Source organism: Falco peregrinus, chromosome 6 (genome assembly GCF_023634155.1).
Source record: "Falco peregrinus isolate bFalPer1 chromosome 6, bFalPer1.pri, whole genome shotgun sequence".
Taxonomy (NCBI): Eukaryota; Metazoa; Chordata; class Aves; order Falconiformes; family Falconidae; genus Falco; species Falco peregrinus.
This window is the reverse complement of record NC_073726.1, coordinates 36,072,272-36,090,905: the sequence shown is the minus strand read 5'-3', so window position 1 is coordinate 36,090,905 and position 18,634 is coordinate 36,072,272. Positions and strand designations below refer to the sequence as shown.

Here is an 18,634-nt window from a genome sequence, read left to right as displayed (position 1 = left end):
TTCCATGTCTTTAATGATCAGCATTTGCTCTCTAGAGCTTAAAGTAGTCGTTGATGTGATAAACAGACATTTTTTGCTGGTGGTTGTCCTTTCTGCATGCTTAAGGGGATAATATTAGTAATAGTGAGCCAAGTCCCGGATTAAAGACCAGAAGCACTGAGCTCTGCTCATAACTCTAGCCTTGATGTGTCGCATAATCTTGGGATGGTCGTCACTGCATCCTCACTTCATAGTCTTAATCTGTCTACAGTCTTTAGATTATACCTCTTATCTCTTACTGTACATCTCCTTGACTGAGGCCTTTGGCATTAGTGTGATGCAAACAATAAGCGTGAACTTTTAACAGATGTTAGAACAGTCATTAATAATAAAGAAGAGTCACTGCTCACCCGGCCCTTCTCAACACACTGGGTTACCATGACAACATTGTGAACATTTTGCTCCCAAGCCATCTTCCAGAACTCATCTTTGGTGCCAGGCAAAGGGCCCTGAGTTGCTATGTATTCCCTGCGGAAATTATTGCCCTGCAAGTAAAGAGGACTCCATTAGTTTCCATAAAGGCAGAAAAAAAGAATTTCTAGCAACTGAACAAGCCATGGGGTTACAGCCAGGGCTCTGCAGCAACAGTGCCCTTGCTGGGACAACAGTTTTGAGAGTGAAGCTGTTGTGTTGGACCTGGAAGCAGAAGGCTGGTTGGAGCAGAGAGAAGGAAGAGACTGTGGCCTTGTATCTAAATACTGTTCCTTTTGTGGCAGTTAAAGCTTTTCATTGTTCTATTGTGTTCAGCACAGTCTCAAGCAATTTTGGAACTACCAGGGGGTTTTGTTTTATTTACTGTTTTCAATAAATTAGCTGAGCTCTGGCTTGAAATCTGGATTGCTAAAGCCACCGCTGTTATCAATCACAACTCTCTGGCAAATGGTATCATTTTAATCTCAGCCAGTTCCGCCATGCTGCAAGGTGCCAACACTGTCAGGATGAGCTACAGCTCCACAATGAGGACGCCACCTGCAGTGAAAGCTATGGTTGTTGTGGACACTGTATAAAGCCAGTGACCTTTACGAATGTGTCCTTGGCCAATCAGACCTGCTATCTTACATAACTACAGCAATCCAAGAAATCATCCTTAAATGCTGGGTAAATCACTCACAGTTAACTTAATGGCAGTGAGACACAACCTTTTAGCACACCCACAAAATAAGTTCTTAAGACTTTTAGCTCAAGTGAATAAATGAAGGGGGAAGGGAGCCTTAAGCATCCTGCTTTATATTTAGTTTTAGATGAAGGACAAATTACCACTGGAGGGAGGACTGTAAAATACTATCCTTGAGTCACTTACTGGTATGTAGCTTGCATTAATGTAGTCTGAGCAAGGGTCATCATCCACATTGGAAAGCTTCACTCTTGATGTATCATCTAGAAAGAAATTGATTACAAGAGGCTTATGGCTATGTCTTGATTTTCAGTCTCTCTCCCATTTACAGAAATGCATTTGCAAAAGGACTGGCAGCATTATTACAAGGATTTTATATGGAGGGCTAATTTAGAGGAATAACTTTAAATTTGTACTGCCTCTCTCATCCATGAGTGTTGTAGCACGTTCCAAAGACTAGGAGACGGATGGGTAAGAAGGAAGCAGTGAATATCCCAAAATTCCTCTGCTGAGTTGCATAGGATTTGTTATGGCAACGAAAGAGCCACAACAGCATTATCCTTTGATCCTGACAGCAGTGTGCTGTACTGGAGAGCAGTACCCAGTGCTGCCCTGAAAGAGCAGTAGTGCTTCAGTGGTCTGCACAGCTCGGGAGCTAATGTGTAAGCAGGCCAAACGTCTTCCCTAGGTAGAGAACCCTCTGTAGAGAGGTACAGAGCCTCTAAGCTACTAGGTCACTGAATTCCACGCTGGATCTCCGTCAGGTGCTGTTTCTTGTACATAGCAGGCATGCTCCCCAGCACGGCATGGCAGGCAGAACACGGGAGATGCTGTGAGGCTGTGTTCCAAGCACATACCACATCCAGCAGCAAGGCAGCATGTGGAGCAGCAAGACATGTGGTGTTCCTCCCTGATGCACAGCACGTGTTAGCTCCAAAACTGCTAGATAGGAGATTAAAGGGGGGAACTCTCAATGTCAGATTTGCCTCAGGAGAACAGGGCTGACTTCACAAGTGTGTCTTACCATGCAGAACCACACTAGCTCTACCTGTATGGTAGGTTTTTTGTGTCCTCTGAAGAAGAAAGATTTGACAAGACTGTCAAAAAGCACTGAATGGATGATACCCTGTATGTAAACAATCCTAATGTTATTTCTACTATCCTTGTTATCAGCAGTGACTGAATGCCCCTAATAGCTGGAGCTGCTTCTCTGTAAACTGAATGCTAGTCATTACATCTCTAGTGCGAAATGAAATTACTGGCCTTTGTGAAGCCATTCAGGGCCATATATCATCTGCCTCCAAGCACCAGAACCTGAGCTGGCAGAGGTATTTCATCTCTGACAGGAAGGAGGGAAGGGATTGGCTGCACTCTCTTTTCCACTAGGGTTGCTGAAAAAAGTGAAAAATAGCTGGTGTGATGTAATATTACACAACGAAACCTAAAACTCACAGGGCAATATATTATTGTATCGATTTTTCCCTCTGTTCTCTGGCAGAAGTGCTATGTCACATGTCTGGTTTCGACCCACATCTTTCAAGTCCTGCGAAAAAAAGTAGAAATAAAATGTGAGGTGAAAATAATTAAAGGACGTGACAACACAGGGGGACATAGTGCTTATCTGCTTTCAAAGGCCATGGACAGAGAATGGGTGTTTTTTTAAAAAAAACAAACTGAAATTAAATAGCTGACCATATTGTTTTAAAGCAAGCACATGGCTGGCAGGTGCTTTCCATGCTTTATCACACAGATACGCCACACAAATGAATGCTCCTGCCCTCAGTCAGATAGGTATCGGGCAGAGGCAGCCAACCAGAAGATGCTATGCTAAATGAAGAGCTGGGTTCTGTACCAGCACAAGTGGAGTTCAAACTTACTTGGATTTGTGTGAATAAGACAAACAAATGCAGGTCTTTCTGTTGTGTTAACCCATTAATTCAGCCATCCCGCCCCTTCATAAAATAAGTCCTTTGCCTAGATTAAGATCCCACCTCATACTCCTTGGACAGGAGGTAGTTGGAGTCTGCTTGAAGTTTGGTGAAGTGTGCTTCAAAATGACTGACTTTGATTGGACTAAAATGTTCAACAGGAAGAAGAAAATCACAGGATGAATCAGAGTCATGAGTTACTTGGTTATCAAGAAGCTTGTTTAGGTATTAATTTTTTTCTTTTTACCTGGAAGTTTTCCGGTTCCTAGAAATGATTTCAAAAGAAAAAGAAACACTTCATCAGTGAGTGACCAGATGGCACTGTCCATCCATACTGTCATGTTAAAATATTGCTCTTAGAAACAAAACTTTTGATGTTACCCTTTCTGCCCCAGGTTCAGATGGACTGACAGTGGCCTGTCCCTGCGAATGCTCAGCCTTGCTGTAGGTCTCTCATGGCCACTGCTGGAATAAAAAGGAAGGTATTCTGTTTTATCATTACGCTCTAATACTGGTAAGGGCTGCCAATAACACAGTTTATGTTTGAAAAAAGTTGGTAAGTTGGAAAAAAGGAATTTAAGAAAGTCTGTTTTGATTTGTGACTCTGATCATGTGACATTGCTTTTAGCTGTGGCACAGAGTTTTCTTGTATTTTAGTTTGGTAATAGTGATCTGGAGTGTATGCATGTGCATAGGAAATAAGAATTCTTGCTCTGAAACACTCACAGCCCAACCTATCACTAAGGAGAGTGTCCTATGCAAAGACCGGCCCCAAATCAGTTGATTCTCTACATGCAGAGAGGAACGTGTAGGTAGATTTTCAAAGCTGTAAAAGGTATGCAGATTCCAGCACATACCCCCTTCAGACCAGGCCTCTACGAGATGCCTAGGTTCATAGCAGGGGTAAGTGGCAGTGCCACAGTAGGCTTTGGGAAAGCCACAGAAGTGGTACTGACTTCATACAGTTAGTGTTGCCCTTCTTCCTTTCACTGCCATCTCCTCCTTCAACACACCTCCCTCAGAGAACACTTTCTCTTTATATATGATGTCGGAAAACCATACCAGTATACTTGCAGTCCTGCTGGCTATATAACTCACAACATGAAACCACACTATCTGAAGTTTATCTACACTAAAACAATGCAATGAGATGTGCAGGTGGAAAACACATCAACCTGCACTCTATTCTTGCTCTATATGACACTATGCACTGAGATGGTTAGGAGTGCCCAAGTCTATACATGCAAAAGCAGACTTTATTTACTATTGCTAATGATTTATGCCTCTTTTTTTTTTGGATGGCATATAGAGGAATACACCGAATTTCTTCACAGAGTCTAAGAACAGCATTGCTAAAGGTTAAATCCATTCTGGCTAAAAGCTATGTATGACAGGTTTTTTTCAATGTGAAATTCTGGTATCCGAAAAGCAAATTCACAACAAAATAGATCTAATCTTGTATCAGTAAAAGAATGGAATTTCAGATTTTCAAAGTTACCCTTGTAAAGGTTGTAAATATCGATTTTTTTTAATTTCAGAAATGACATGGAATTTCACAACAATAATATCATATCTCAGTCATGCAAAATGGTTTAAATTGATAAAGCTTTTAACAAAGTTGAGATAAAGTATTTAACTTTTTAAAAACATATTTAAAATTTACTATTTAAGATTCATCTATAAAGTGAATAATACAACTATAATTGACAAAAAAATGAGAAGTAAAGTTTGAACTAATCTTTTGGACACTAAGGTAATGCCACAACTTAAAGATTTTTGAACTGAAGTTATAAAGCCTAAATGAACCGTTTCAAGAGCTTTCCATCAACAATCCAAATGAAATTGAAACATTTATTTTTTGACAAAAGGCATTCTATTTGAATGATAAACCAGTTTTTCAGAAATATTCAGACTCTACTGAAAACCAGAAGTTACAAGGTCCCTCTATGAGAGAATTCTGACTAACATCAGTAGGTATTTAAATCAAGAATATATAGATGTCTAATATGCGAGTCATTAGTTCTGTACTTTGTACAGATGTTGGAGGACATTAATTTTCTGTTGAATAGTCCAGTGCATTCCTTCAGTTTTACAGTTACATTTTAAATGTTGTATTGCTTAAATGAATACAATTTGACCTGACTTCAATAACAGAGACTGATATAGGGACTCAACTTACCTCACTTTTTGTCTGCAGACAAATAAAGCAGTAACAGCCACCAACATCACAATCAGAAACAAGCCAGCACTCACACCTTCAATAACTCCAAACAGAGGCTCTAGAAACAGAACAGTGTATTTATGTATCTTGAGGAAAAGACATGAAGAATCAATAACTTTCAGGGGTTATGCTATCATCAGCTATGAAAATGTTATTATCAGCTAGGAAAATGGTTAAATACAAGGAAATTTCGGCACTGAAACACTCAGCTAAAACCTAGCCTTGATGTTCTGTCCTTATTTTTTCCAGATATTACACAAAATCTTTCACTCCCAACTACAGTAAAACACAGCCCCATTGTAGAGGAGTTTGGTTCTCTTGCACTTCGAAGCTTTCTTGGTGATAGCTTCACTGAGCATTCACCCTTTCTTCTACTGTCAGCAGTTCCATCAAGCAGTCCTCTGAATTTTCAAACTAAGGCTGGATAAGCCATGGCTCCAGCCTCGTTTCAGAGCCGCCTTCAGTATGCGCAAAACAATCGGGTTTTGTTCCACTCCTTCCAAATAGTTATAGACACCAGTGTTCTGAGGCACAATATATAATCACATGCTACAGTCACTGAAAAACCAGCCTGAAACTAACCTGCTTCTGTAGTGATCGGTAAAGAGAAGAAGGTGTCTGCAAAGAGTGGTTTAGGGAGTTCCTTTGGGTCTTCACTGAAGAGCTGGGTAAAAGCCCGTATGCTGATCCTAAAAAAACAGTACCATTATAGTTAGAGCTCATCAGATGTTCAGAACCAACAGCAGCAAAGTAAGAATTCATTTGCCTCTTAGAGAAAACTAAAGCCTTTCTACTGACCACAGGCAGTTCTTAATGCAGGCACCTGAGTTATTTGCTTTAGTTGGGAGAATACAGCTAGTGCAGGTGGAAGGCTCTGAGGTACCCTGGCAGGGGGAACAGATGCATCTCCGGCTGCTGGCACACACAGCCTGACAGTGCCTGAAGGCAGGACCAGCAGAAGCTGCAGTGGGGAGAGGACTCAGAAATGCCTGTCGGTAGCGTAGGACACGTTTTCCCTTCGCCTGGCTGGGTGGGGCTGTGCTGTCGGAGAATGTTAGTCCTCTTGGTAACGTGCGTTATTTCCCAGGCTGAATTTTGGGGAAATGGGCCCTAATGAGAACAGACGGTGGTACAGCAGCACTGTCTCAATGATAGTGAAGCAGTTGAGAGGCATCATGTGCACTGCCTGGCACCCTTCTGTCCATGTGGCTGTTTGGCGAGCAGCTTGCAGATCTCTTGGGAGAGCGTTTGCCCGCGGGAGGGCTGTGACTGAGCTGCACTAGAGCTCAGGTTTGGCCTCACAGACTGCATAACTGCTGAGCTTGGTCTTGGCAGTTGTCCTCTTCTACACCCTACAGCTAACCCAGGCCTAGCTCTGGAGCCAGGGGATGGTGCCACAGGTTAGCATAACCTCCAGGTTTTTCTAGCTTGTTCCAAAGGACTGGCATGGGGTACTGGTACCAGAGTGAAGCATCCTTGCCCTCTGTTAAGTACCCTTCTGACTTAGCTGATCGTCTTAAGTCTTTCCAAAGAAAGAATTAGCAGCTATAGAGCTCCCCATCAAGTTGAGGGAAATACATACACCTATTCACTGCAAAGAGTTTTGTGTAAAATTAATTGTTCATTCCCATGCTAGTGAAAGACTATGGAATGGGGGCATGTATAAAGCTTTTATAAATTCAGAGTGAAACACGAAGAACATCGTACAACAGTTCCTCTATGAACAAGTTATTAATCTACAGAAGGTCAAGTGTATCAGACATTCAGACAGCACTATGCCTAATAACGTGACAGAGGACAGCTACCAACATAAATCTAACCTATAAGCAGTCCGAGGCTTTAGAGGTCCATCGCAGAATTTTTGCTGATCTGGATCACACCTTCCACCCAGATTTTCCATTTCTCCTCCAAGCTTAATGTCAAAGCTTTTATAGTCACTGTCAGGGTTTTCAGCACATCTACTGGCAAAATAGTTTGTCTGGTAGATGCGTATAGAGTCGTTCTGTTTGTACTCCAGGTAGGAAGGTAATGGGTGCTGCTCATCAGGCTTTGGTCCTTCACTACCTACATCATGTGCAAATAAAGACAGAAGGTTTATGTACTGCAGCCATTAATGTGATGCAGTTTATAGGCTCAAGCTGTTGACAGACATATTCTTATCCAGCTTTATAGCATTTCTTGGAGGCTGCACAGGCTACCTTGCGAATACGAAGCTACAGTGGTTAGGGTACCCTGTTTCTAGTACCAAGCTTACTATTATTTTTCTGGGGAACTTCAGACAGGAAGACAACACCTCAAAAGACCTCAACGTATCTTTTCCAGATACATGTAATGTATCTGGAATATATGGATACATGCAATAGCCGTGCACAGGTTGAATTCAGTGCTATGACTTTTTTTCCTGTTAGTGCTGTTGGTGGGAATCTGTGATCCAGATTCCTGGATCCTAGCACCAGCTATTTCAAAAAAGCAAGTAAAAAAAATCCATACACTGACAAGTCTACTGTATAGAGAGAAAAGCTGCAATAGGAAATGACAGGAGTTCCCTGAATGGAAACTCACCATACTGTGTAAAAGACTCAGGTAGGCAAAGCCACGGCAATGAATAGTCCCTTTCTCAAACAGCTTCATAGTCTGCACAAATACGACAGAGTAAATAGTGGAAATACTATCTCTGCTTTTTTTCCTAAGGGCTGATGGACAGAGAGATTAAGAAACTTTCTCAAGGGTCACAAAATACATCCTGGCATGCCAGTAAATGGAGCCACTTCCAAAACCAAGGTATTAATTGAGACATCCATCTGTTTTGTCACATATAGGTCAACTGCAGAAAGGGAGGTTTACATGCATGCTGCAAGGGCAATTTCTGTTCTGTTTTACGGTGCTGCACAAAGTCATTTTCTTCAGTAAGCAGCCACCACCTGGGAGATGCTACCTTTGCCTTCTCAGCATGGCTTACTGAGGCTCTCCAAAAATGCTGCCTTAGTGTTCCCAGCAAACATTTAAACTGCCTTTTGAGATCTGTGCACAGCAAGGAAGTTTCTTCTGTGTTCACTTCCAATGGCATACAACATGTCTCCTACTGTGGAAATTTCCTGAACATGCATGACAGCATAACCTAGAGTACAGAAGCTAACTGCTGCTTCTGGCTGAGCTCTGCAATTTCTACTGAATTTCTGAGGAGAAGACTGAGTTCCTAAGTCCCCAGGCTAGGGAACAGGTATAGATCCAAAACATCTACGAAACTCAGCCGCTAGATGAGAAGAACCTCCTTTGATGTGTAGTGACAGCAGCGTACCTCCCCATGTAACTCCTATAGAGAGAATGGTGTTACATGACGACACTTACCATCAGCCTCTCTAACAACCACAGTAAAGTACTTCACAGCTCCATTAGTATCACTAAACCAGCTGCAGTTAAAAGTAAAGTTGATGGAGGATTTGGTAATCAGGACCTCCTTTTTGTTCACTCGTATGTCTGGAGGTGGCTGAGGGGGACCTGAGTAATTAAAAAAAAAAAAAAAATAAAAAATGAAAAGAGAGAGAAAGCATTATCTCTGTATTTGCTGTAAGCTAGACCTAGAAAGGGAAATGCAATTCATAATAAAGCTCAGCTGACTGGACCAAGTCTCTGATTCTATTCTCTTTGCAGTCAAGAAAGTGTCTTCACCTCCCCCAGGGAAACTGCCAAAGCATGAAACAAGCCAGCACCGAGTTAACCATAATAACAGTGGCAGCTTCTCAGTAGGAACTCCTGCAGAAGCCCACACTGAAACGCATTAAAGTCTTGCTAAATCTATGAAATCAGAAATTGTAGCTGCTAAAAATGACACAAGTTTAAGCCAGGTAATTGGAGGTCACTTAGCACACTCACTACAGAAAGTTACCTATTTTAAGAATGTAAATTTCTGCTTCCTTTTCCAGAGGAACAGCTCTGAGTCAGCCAGACACAGCATTCAACTACAGAGTACCACTTTCCAGACTGACTGCAGAATTTCCATAGGAAATATTCTTCATATGATAGAAAGCTATACCTTGAACAGTGACACAGCAGAAGTACACTGGAAAGCAAAGTACATACAGAAAAACCTTCAGAGGACCAGTGCAGCAAAAGTGGGGATTTTAATCTACATCGCTGAATCTTTTAAGTCGGTATTATTGAAACTATTATTGCATGTATGGGAAACATAGTAAGCAGGTGGCTAAACTTCAAAGGTTTTAGATTATGCAAAAAGAACCAATAATTCACACATTTATATGTTGTTTAGCTGAACCTCTTAGATCCACAAAGCCTAGCTGCAACTTTTTCTGTTCCCTTGAGGTAGGGCCCCCAGTGTTAACCAGAGCCAGAGAGACCAGCAGAGTTCAAAACCAGTAAGAACAAATGTGAAACAGCTAACCTTCAAATAGGACTCAGTCTCACTTCTTGTGGCACGAGTAGCTAGCTCTTACTACATCTGAATTTGTAGCATCCTTTGTGGTAGAGGAAGGAGATGACATGGTTGCAATTAAAAGGCAATTGATGGGGGCAGGGAGAAGGTGCATTAATGACTGAACTCTGCAGCTTAGCTCACTATCTTCCAAACCAAATATAATTTTTATGATCTAGCATTTCACACAAATGTGGCTTTTTATAAGCAGCCATAGAGGCATCCCTGAATACAGGCCTCCTGGCCATCCTGCCATTTTTGAGAAGTTTAGCCCTGGAATGGTTCAGGTCTCTGTGCTGGGCTGCACCACTGATCCAGCAGTGCTGGACAAACTGGAGCAGCTCTAGGGACAGCAATGCGAGGCTGTTAACCATGGTGATGCCTGGCAGTGCAGAGGCACCAGCAGATGCTACTCCTACCCTCTATCCAGCAGCCTTTGGGTGGAGAAACGGAACAAGCTGTTTCAAAGCACATGCTACAGAATCTGTGATCCTCTCTCAAGCATAACTCTTACAGGTGATTTGGTCAGGTAGCACCTCAGAAAAGTGTACAGAGAGTGCAAAGAGGATACAGTACCACAACCCAATGTCCTTACTGATGGATATTTGTGCTGAGGATGGCTACCATCTGTGAGGGAAAAGAGGCAGGCACAGGAAGCCAAGCAGCAACCTTGAAGACAATTAAAGGTGTGTGATGATGAGGGCATCTTTGGTGCTGAATATCAGAGTGACAGGATAATTTTTCATGATTCTCAGGCCATACTTCATGAATGAGCCAAATAAGCTGGCAAAGTAACGAGAGGCAATATAGTTAAGATCCTGCATTGTGTGTCACAACAGGGACCAAAGGACAGGTTCACTCTTTTGGCCACCAGATTATGAGTGCCACACATTGGCAACTGTGGAGTTCAGAACTCCTTTTGCTGTCTAACCAACACAAGCAATTGCTTATTGCTGCTTACTGCCTCCCTTTGCAGCAACTCTGTATTCCACTTACGGTCAATCATTGTGATGGTGCTGTCTTCAACTACTTCACTCGTCATGTCTGCAGAATGCACCTTGATGGACACCAGGTATCGCTTGTGGGGAACGAGTGTCATGATATTAAGCAGTGATTTGTCTTTTTCTATCCTTTTAGAAAATTCCACTTCGCGAGTGTCCATTTTTTTGCATTCGACGCTATACCCATCAAAGTCAGAATCAGGAGGAGTCCAGGAACATGCAATGGCAGTAGAGGTCTGGGGCCGACAATGAAGACTTTGTATCTTGTCTGGTTCTAGAGGAACGTTGAGAAGTTGAAGCTCAGTGGGAAAAGGGACAGGCATCACACACTCTGCTCACCCTACAGCCCCTAGATTCTGCATCTGGCTGGGAGCCAGAATTCCCACTTCTCCTGCAAGTGTGCGCTGCCTGATTATTAGGCAACGCTGTCTAACTCATTTTACCCACCTGATAGTGACATCAGCTTCAGCAGGGCTGTGAAGCTTCGGTAATTAATCATGAAAACAAACAAAACTACTTGCTGAAGTCTTAACAAAAACAACAATGCACAGCAATGGATTTCTAGAACTGTTACAACTTATTTGGAAGTTACATGTGGTCAACAGTATCTGTCATCTCATGATTGATCTGGTTTCCTGGGTAGCATGTGGTGGGCCCATATTACTAAAACATACTACAGAAGTATGCTCTATCCATGTAATACTGGAGCACCATTTATAATGCGTGACACATAACAGAGATAGGATTTCACTTTCAGTTGGCGACATCTACACTTAAGTGAAAAAATACAGGTGAAAGAGGTAGATATGCTCTCATTTTAATCAGTACGCTGAATGAAGACTAAAGAGCTATTCAGCTTATTAAACACATATGTCGATTTGGAGCTGAATCCTACCCCAAGTGACATGAGGGTTTGCTGAGGCTCAGTTATTTTTACAGTTCCAGGTCACTTTTTCAAATCAGCCTGCTAACTGAGGTTGCTAGAGACAGCTAGAGATGATGTGGATCCACAGACATGGACAGAAACGCAGAGAAGTGAAACACTCTGATTACAGTTTCAAATCTAGTACAGCAGGGTTTCATTCATCCTTCCTGTCTGATGATTCAGAAACATTTTGATTATTTCAGTATCCTACTGTCAAAGAAGTGTGGATGTTCAGCCTAATTTTACCCCTGAAACTGATTTAGGCTCTGCAACCAAACTGCCCCACACTGGATGTGAAGATTGTAAATGTCAGTCCATTTTCAATCTTTAAACAGTTGACCTTGCATACAGAAAGAACTTAGAATCTAGCTGAATTTATTGCTTTAATTCATGAATTTATTAATGAAAATTACTGACTGTGAAAGGAATTGATAAGATTTAACAGTTTTGCATCTTCTCCAGCTAAGTGTTAGTGGGCAATGGAAATCTTACTTACTCGTTCTCACACTTGCAGACTGTGACTGACTGTATGTCTTCCAGCTGTCACCACTGACAGTTCTAACATTGAACTCATAGAGTCTTCCTGGTCGCAGGCCATAGATGATGCGTACTTTAGATTTGCTGCTGCTGTAGGGATTGAATACTGTGAGGTGATCTTTCGGAAGCCACTGCAACTCAAAATCATCATAATCTGTCCAGTCTGGAGGACCCAGCCAAGTGATTGATAAAGAAGTGTTGGTAACATCAGTAAACGATACAGTGTTAGGAGGGCTGGGTGCTGCACAGAAAGGGTGAGGGGACAGGGAAAAAAAAAAAAAAGATATTATTAACAAATTTTTACAAAAAACAAGTAAGATGAAACATGCATTAATTTCTTCATGCATTACGAAGTGCTTTATATTATCCCATGTACAGAGCCAATTACTGCATCTGTGCTGATGGTGGTGACTTTCACAGACGTATTCCTGAGTCTTTGAAAGAAAACCAGTGCTGAACAAAATCCCACTGCAATGGTTTAACATGCTTAAGAATATCCTTTATCTTTACACTTTCAGTGACTCTTACAATAAATCCTCACTCAGAGTAAGTCTGTTGGGAACTAATATGAATTTTGACACATGGGACTAAATGAAAATCCCAAAGCTTTCGCGTCTTTTACCTGTTCTTCCTTCAGCATTTGCTGTGTTGGTCAGATCACCACTGTGAGTCACCACAAGCAGCGTGTACTTTCTGCCCGGAACTAGCCCCTGGAAATGCCATTCTTTCAGGTCTTTCCTGTGCCATGTTTCTTTCTGTGACCCATTTGGGTTGTAAAGATTCAGCTCATAGAAGTCAACATCTCCTGCTGCTGGACTCCAGGTGAACCACAGACTGTCTGTCATGTTTCGGTTGGATGCCTTGAGGCCAACAACTGGGGCTGGTACTGAAAAAAGACGACGACTATTACTTTATGTAGAACATCCTTAGGGTGAGGAGAAGCAACAAAATCAAGCTGACCTGAACCTTATCCTGTTAATGAAAGCTGTGTAATAAACTAAACAGCTATCACAGGTGGCCAAAAAGCCAGGAGGTATCAGGAAGTATATCTCAACAGTTTCCTTTCTTATTTTGAACTGTCACTGTCCCCAAAAAGAGGCTGAAACGTTTATAATAGTTTTCCAAATGTTAAGCAGCTTTTTCCTGGTCAGTGTCTGGAAACATCCAATTTCTGAGGTAGCTGAAGAAAGTGCACTGCTGTCCAGAGGCAGTCTTACAACATAAGAACAAGCCATTGTAGGATTGTGCCATTTTAGAAAAGCAAGTCTATGTTTATAAATTATAAATGGTGCCTAAAGGATAAATTTTCACAATGTTGGGGCTGCTAGAGCTGCTTAGGAAACTGCTTCCCACATGTGGCTGAACAAACATAGAGCTGCAGGCAAAGCTCTCCAAGGGAAACAAGTTTTATTTCGTTGGTAGATTGTCTACCAATTAACCCTACCTGCTTTGCTTTTTTGTCTTTTCCACTCATAGACCAATATTGCTTTTACGGTGGGAGACAGCTGTTTTCCTTTAAGGCTTAAGCAGCATGTATTTGGACATCCTTCTCCTGACCTGAGTACCTGGGAACTATTGTAAAGGTCTTTGCTTCACTTCCTCTGTTGTAAAGACATCATTCAGAATTTACCTTCTTATTTGCTTAATTCTTTTTCTGTGTAAGAGCCAATTTTGATATTTCTAATAGTTGCTCAGACCAGATCACTGGTGTCTCCCACGAGCACCATAAGCAACACAGAGGAGACAGGTGGTTTTCTTATGTGTTCTTGCCTGTTCTCCCAAAGACAGACGACTCATTAGTGAGGTCTCCGCTGTGGGTAACAATCACCATTCGATACATCCTGCCTTGCCGCAAGTTCTGGAATGAACACTGCTGGAGGTGCTGCTCTCCTGAAATCCTGTCATGAAGGGACTTGTCTGGGTTGTATAGGAAGATGTCATATGAATCAAGCTCCCCTTGCGAGGTGGTCCAGCTGAAGGACAGTCGGTCAGGAGTGTTCTCTGTGACCTTCAGATTTGTAACAGCTGCTGGAACTGAAAAGAAGGATAAATGCAAGAGTAAATATCAAAGTGTCTAGCTACTAAGCTGAACTTTTAATAAAGTAACAACCCATGGCTGGAACACATTCAATTAAGCCACAAGTAGCTAAGTACTGTCAACAGCAACTTTCAGAAGCAAGGGGAACGAATTTATCAAGTGCTTCTGAGTCTCTTCAATACAATGTTCGTATTTCCCAGCAGGCCTGGTTCTCCAGCCTGTGCTCACACAAAACTCTCCATTAGCTTCTACAAGAAGCTTTAACTGAGTAAAGACTGCAAGGCTTGGCTTTAGGTTTAGGGGTGTGCATTCACATCAAATCCTGTGCTAAGAGCCTTGAGACTGTGAATTAAAAACTTGATGACAATAAAGCATTCAGGTAATTCTATAACAGACTGAGGAAAGCATTCAGCACTTTGGTTTAATATCCTTACTATGAACCATGGCCACATTATTATGCTAAAAAATTTCAGATTCACATACCAAGCACATATCAGATAAAACACATCTGGAATGTGTTCCTACTAGGATATTTCCAGAATCAAGATATACAGATGAGACATGTATTTAATGATATCTAAGGGAACTATAAATAAACTGAGATGGTTTAGTGGTGGACTTGGCATTCCTGGGTTAATGGTTGGACTCAATGATCTTAGAGGTCTTTTCCAACCTAAACTATTCTATGATTTTACGTTCTAATTACCTGTTCGGCCAACAGTTTCTGCTCGCTTACTGAAGAGCCCACCACTGACTGTGAAAACTTGTATTTTATACTTCTTGCCAGCCAATAAATCTTCAAATTTGTGCTGTTTGGCAGTAGCTGGCTCTGATTTGTTGCTCAGGAGGATTCCTTGCTCATTCAAGAGCAGAATGTCGTATCTTTCAGCTACACCAGGAGCTTTCTGCCAGGTTACTAACAAGGAATGACTGCTGTAAGCATGACGTGCTAATAACTCCTGGACAGAGGCTGGAACTGGAAACAACAATTAAAGGCAAGACATTACCAGGAGAAATATGGACCATTCAATACACAACTGTGAACAGAGTAATTAATAGAAAATATCTTCATACATTTGCATGTTTACTGTGGGAAAAGGAATGTCTGTGCATATATTTACTCAGGCAAATGATTCCTAGATATAAATACAATCAGGTGAGGTTACAGAGCATCACGAATATCTGAACTGGGCATGGAGAAGCAATAGATACATACAAATTACCATGAAGAGAGAAAAGAGTGAGATGAACTGACTGAAACGGTTAAGGCAGGCATGTGAAAAAGAACTGAAAAATAAAGAAGTGGTAAATTGGTGCAAAATAGTGGCACAGAACATAAAATGTTAGCCAGCAGCTGTTGCACAAAAGTCAAGGCCAGAGCAAATGCATGCAGGTGCTAAAGAGAGAGAATGGATTAAAAACCAGGTGTTCCACTGTTTTGTGTGTTCCCACACACAGTATATTGGGGCAATACATTGTTAAACAAGCCTTGACCATGCAATGGGTTCTGCTAGAACACAGTATCTGACTACAGGGAACCCTGCAGATGTATTTGTCAGATGGGTACAGGCATAGGACTGGGGAGGAATGGAACTGCATGCATCCTGTGAAGGCACATTTTGGGCTGGGGACTTGAATTTGACACACATTCACCCAGGCAGAGCTACTGACGTGCCAGATCTCGCTGGTATTAACAGACCCATGACTAAGTGTCTGCAAGAGTAAGGACTCAAATGCTCTTTGAGATGAAACCTTCTCGTGCGCCTGGGTGTCCCCATACCCAATGGTGTGTTCATAAACATTACATAAGGGTCAGCTTCTGGGAATACATAATGCAACTTGCTCCTTGTCTCAAAAGAAACGTACTTGTTCTCCCAAAAGCTGCTAAGCTGTTGTGCAAGGTGCCACTGTTAGATTGCACCACCACCTGGTACTGCTCCCCAGCTTCCAACTTGTGAAACGTGTGCTCAGAGACATGTTTAGAGACACTCTGGGAATCAAGCTGATGGTTTTGCTGAAATATAGTCACTGTGTAGGAATCAACATCTCCACCTCCAGGAGTCCAGCTCACTTTCAGGCTGTTTGTCATGCCATTAGGTGACACATGAATGTTTCTGACCACACTTGGAACTGCAAAAAAGGGAACACAAAGGCACCTGCTCACAAGTTTCCTGTTTGATTCAGACTTTTTCAATTCCTACTTTTTTATAGCCACAGCAAACAATTCAAAGGGCAAAGAGCATTTACAGGTACAAGTAATTTCAGTCATGGGTAAACACAAGTAAAGCTGAAGACATTTGTGTAGGATTGTGCCATTTTAGAAAAGCAAGTCTATGTTTACAGGAACAACAGTAAGGAAAATATAAATAAAATGGAAAAAATTTATATGTTCGTTTATCTGGAAAACCTCCTTCTTCTCCAAATAATACTTTAGAAACATCTCAGAAAATCAAATCTCTTTATTTAGACTTAAATTAGTTAGCTGTTTTGCAGTTATAATCTCACCCATTCATGTCAGGTGGGTAGAGGTGTAAAATAGCTTAAGTGATTTACCTAGAGATACTAAACAAACAACTGGCATACGTAGGTGTCCTGGTTTCAGCTGGGATAGAGTTTATTTTCCTCTTAGTAGCTGGTGCAGTGCTGTGTTTTGGGTTTGGCGAGAGAAAAGTGTTAATAATGCAATGATGTTTGAAGTTGTTGCTGGGTGATGTTTATACTAAGTCAAGGACTTTTCAGTTTCTCAGGCCCTGCCACGAGAGGGCTGGAGGGGCACAAGAAATGGGGAGGGGACACAACCAGGACAGCTGACCTGAACTGGCCAAAGAGAGATTCCCTACCATAGAACATTATTCTAAGTATATAAACTGGGGGGAGTTTGCCATGGCCAGCCAACCACTGCCTGGGGACTGTCTGGACATTGATCAGTCAGTGGCTAGTGAGCAATTGTATTGTGCATCACTTGGATTATTTTTTCCCTCCTTCTCTTTGGATTTTATTCCTCTCTCCTTCTCCCTCCTTTTCATTACAACTGTTGTTGTTGTTATTATTATTATTTAATTTCAATTATTAAGTTGTTCTTATCTCAACTCTTGAGTTTCACCTTTTTCATGACTGTCTTCCCCATCTCTTGGGCGTGATGAGGGGGTAGGGAGTAAAAGAGCAGCTGCATGGTATAGTTGCTGGATGGGGCTAAACCACGACAATGGGAATAACAAAAACCCAAACGCTAACATTTCATTACCATTCCTATGCAACAAATCAGATTATCGGCCAACAATCAGATATTGGTAACTGTGACATTTGTTTATTAAGTGCAGATCAAGTTGGCTGAAGTACCAGTGTGATTTTCAATGAGATCTGCTGTCTTTATGTCCTGTCAGTGTTACAGGAGCTCAAATAAGATTGTGGCTCACCCTTGACTTTCTGTGACTCATTCTTTCCTCTAGAGAAGCCTCAACACATTTTAAATACCACATTATTTCTTACTTGTCAGGCCTTCTATGAAAGTAGCACGTTGTGCATCTCCACTGATGGTCAAGACAAGAATTTTGTATAGACGTCCTGGAGTCAGAGCTGTGAACCAATACTCCTCAACGGTGTTCCCAAGGAAAATGGGTGGGAAGATCTTCATATCATTGAAGAGGAGCTGAATCTCATATTTATCAACATCCCCTTCAGCCTTTAACCAAGTTACCTGCAGATCTTCTGTGCTCCTATTACTAAGAGTCAGTTCCTTCACTGACTCTGGCACTGAAGAGATGAGAAGACAGACAGGAAACTTCTCAGTACTTATTACCAGGTCACAGCAAGAAGATAATAGCTCTGAAGCCATGCTCCTGAGCTAAAACTTTTCATTCAGTTCCCTAGGAAAAGCAGTAGACTGCACTTATTTGCAAGGGTTGCTGTTTGTGGTTTGTACCATATCTAACACTGGAAGGTCCCATTTCAAAACAGAAAGTCCACAATTTATCAGCATAAAAATAATGAACAAACAACAACAGAGCTTGCAAGGAGTTTGCATAGCCAACAAAAATTGAGCAGGATCTGCATGTACCAACAAATGAAGTGCAAACAGACCTGAACTATGGGAGACCTGAGGCAATCTACATGATGCAACATCACATGCGCAGTTCCCAACTCCTGCCAGACACAGGTCAGTTATTTTTGTCCAGTGCTACATCTGTGTTAAAAAACTCTTGTTTCTTAGCATGACTCATTAACTTACATGTAGTGACAGGTGAAGACAGGCGGATTGCATCCAAATTCCTGCTGGCTCACAACTAGCCACCTTACCATCTTTGCCCCATGTTCTCCAACTCCGATTCTTTGGGTAATTTGAGTAGAGTGAGGTCTAGTCTATCTTCTTTCTTATACATTTCCACGACCAGAAAAAACTATC

The 18,634-nt window shown here is 41.7% G+C and overlaps 1 protein-coding gene across 4 annotated transcripts in view; it reads right to left on the bottom strand.

Annotated features, from left to right (window-relative positions):
* PTPRB (protein tyrosine phosphatase receptor type B) overlaps window positions 1-18,634 on the bottom strand; it is a 69,169-nt gene that overhangs the window by 14,171 nt on the left and 36,364 nt on the right. For 2 of the 4 annotated variants that reach the window (XM_055807464.1, XM_055807467.1), the window contains 17 exons: window positions 17,722-17,985; window positions 16,099-16,362; window positions 14,939-15,208; window positions 13,965-14,228; window positions 12,817-13,080; window positions 12,154-12,435; window positions 10,728-11,006; window positions 8,651-8,800; window positions 7,123-7,366; window positions 5,885-5,991; window positions 5,261-5,360; window positions 3,463-3,546; window positions 3,329-3,346; window positions 3,145-3,226; window positions 2,606-2,696; window positions 1,340-1,416; window positions 390-524 (listed from right to left, as the gene is read on the bottom strand). In XM_055807464.1, the coding sequence (XP_055663439.1) occupies window positions 390-524; window positions 1,340-1,416; window positions 2,606-2,696; window positions 3,145-3,226; window positions 3,329-3,346; window positions 3,463-3,546; window positions 5,261-5,360; window positions 5,885-5,991; window positions 7,123-7,366; window positions 8,651-8,800; window positions 10,728-11,006; window positions 12,154-12,435; window positions 12,817-13,080; window positions 13,965-14,228; window positions 14,939-15,208; window positions 16,099-16,362; window positions 17,722-17,985 (2,975 nt within the window). The remainder of the gene's footprint in view (window positions 1-389; window positions 525-1,339; window positions 1,417-2,605; window positions 2,697-3,144; window positions 3,227-3,328; window positions 3,347-3,462; window positions 3,547-5,260; window positions 5,361-5,884; window positions 5,992-7,122; window positions 7,367-8,650; window positions 8,801-10,727; window positions 11,007-12,153; window positions 12,436-12,816; window positions 13,081-13,964; window positions 14,229-14,938; window positions 15,209-16,098; window positions 16,363-17,721; window positions 17,986-18,634) is intronic. The other 2 variants (XM_055807465.1, XM_055807466.1) reach the window with 2 other exon arrangements.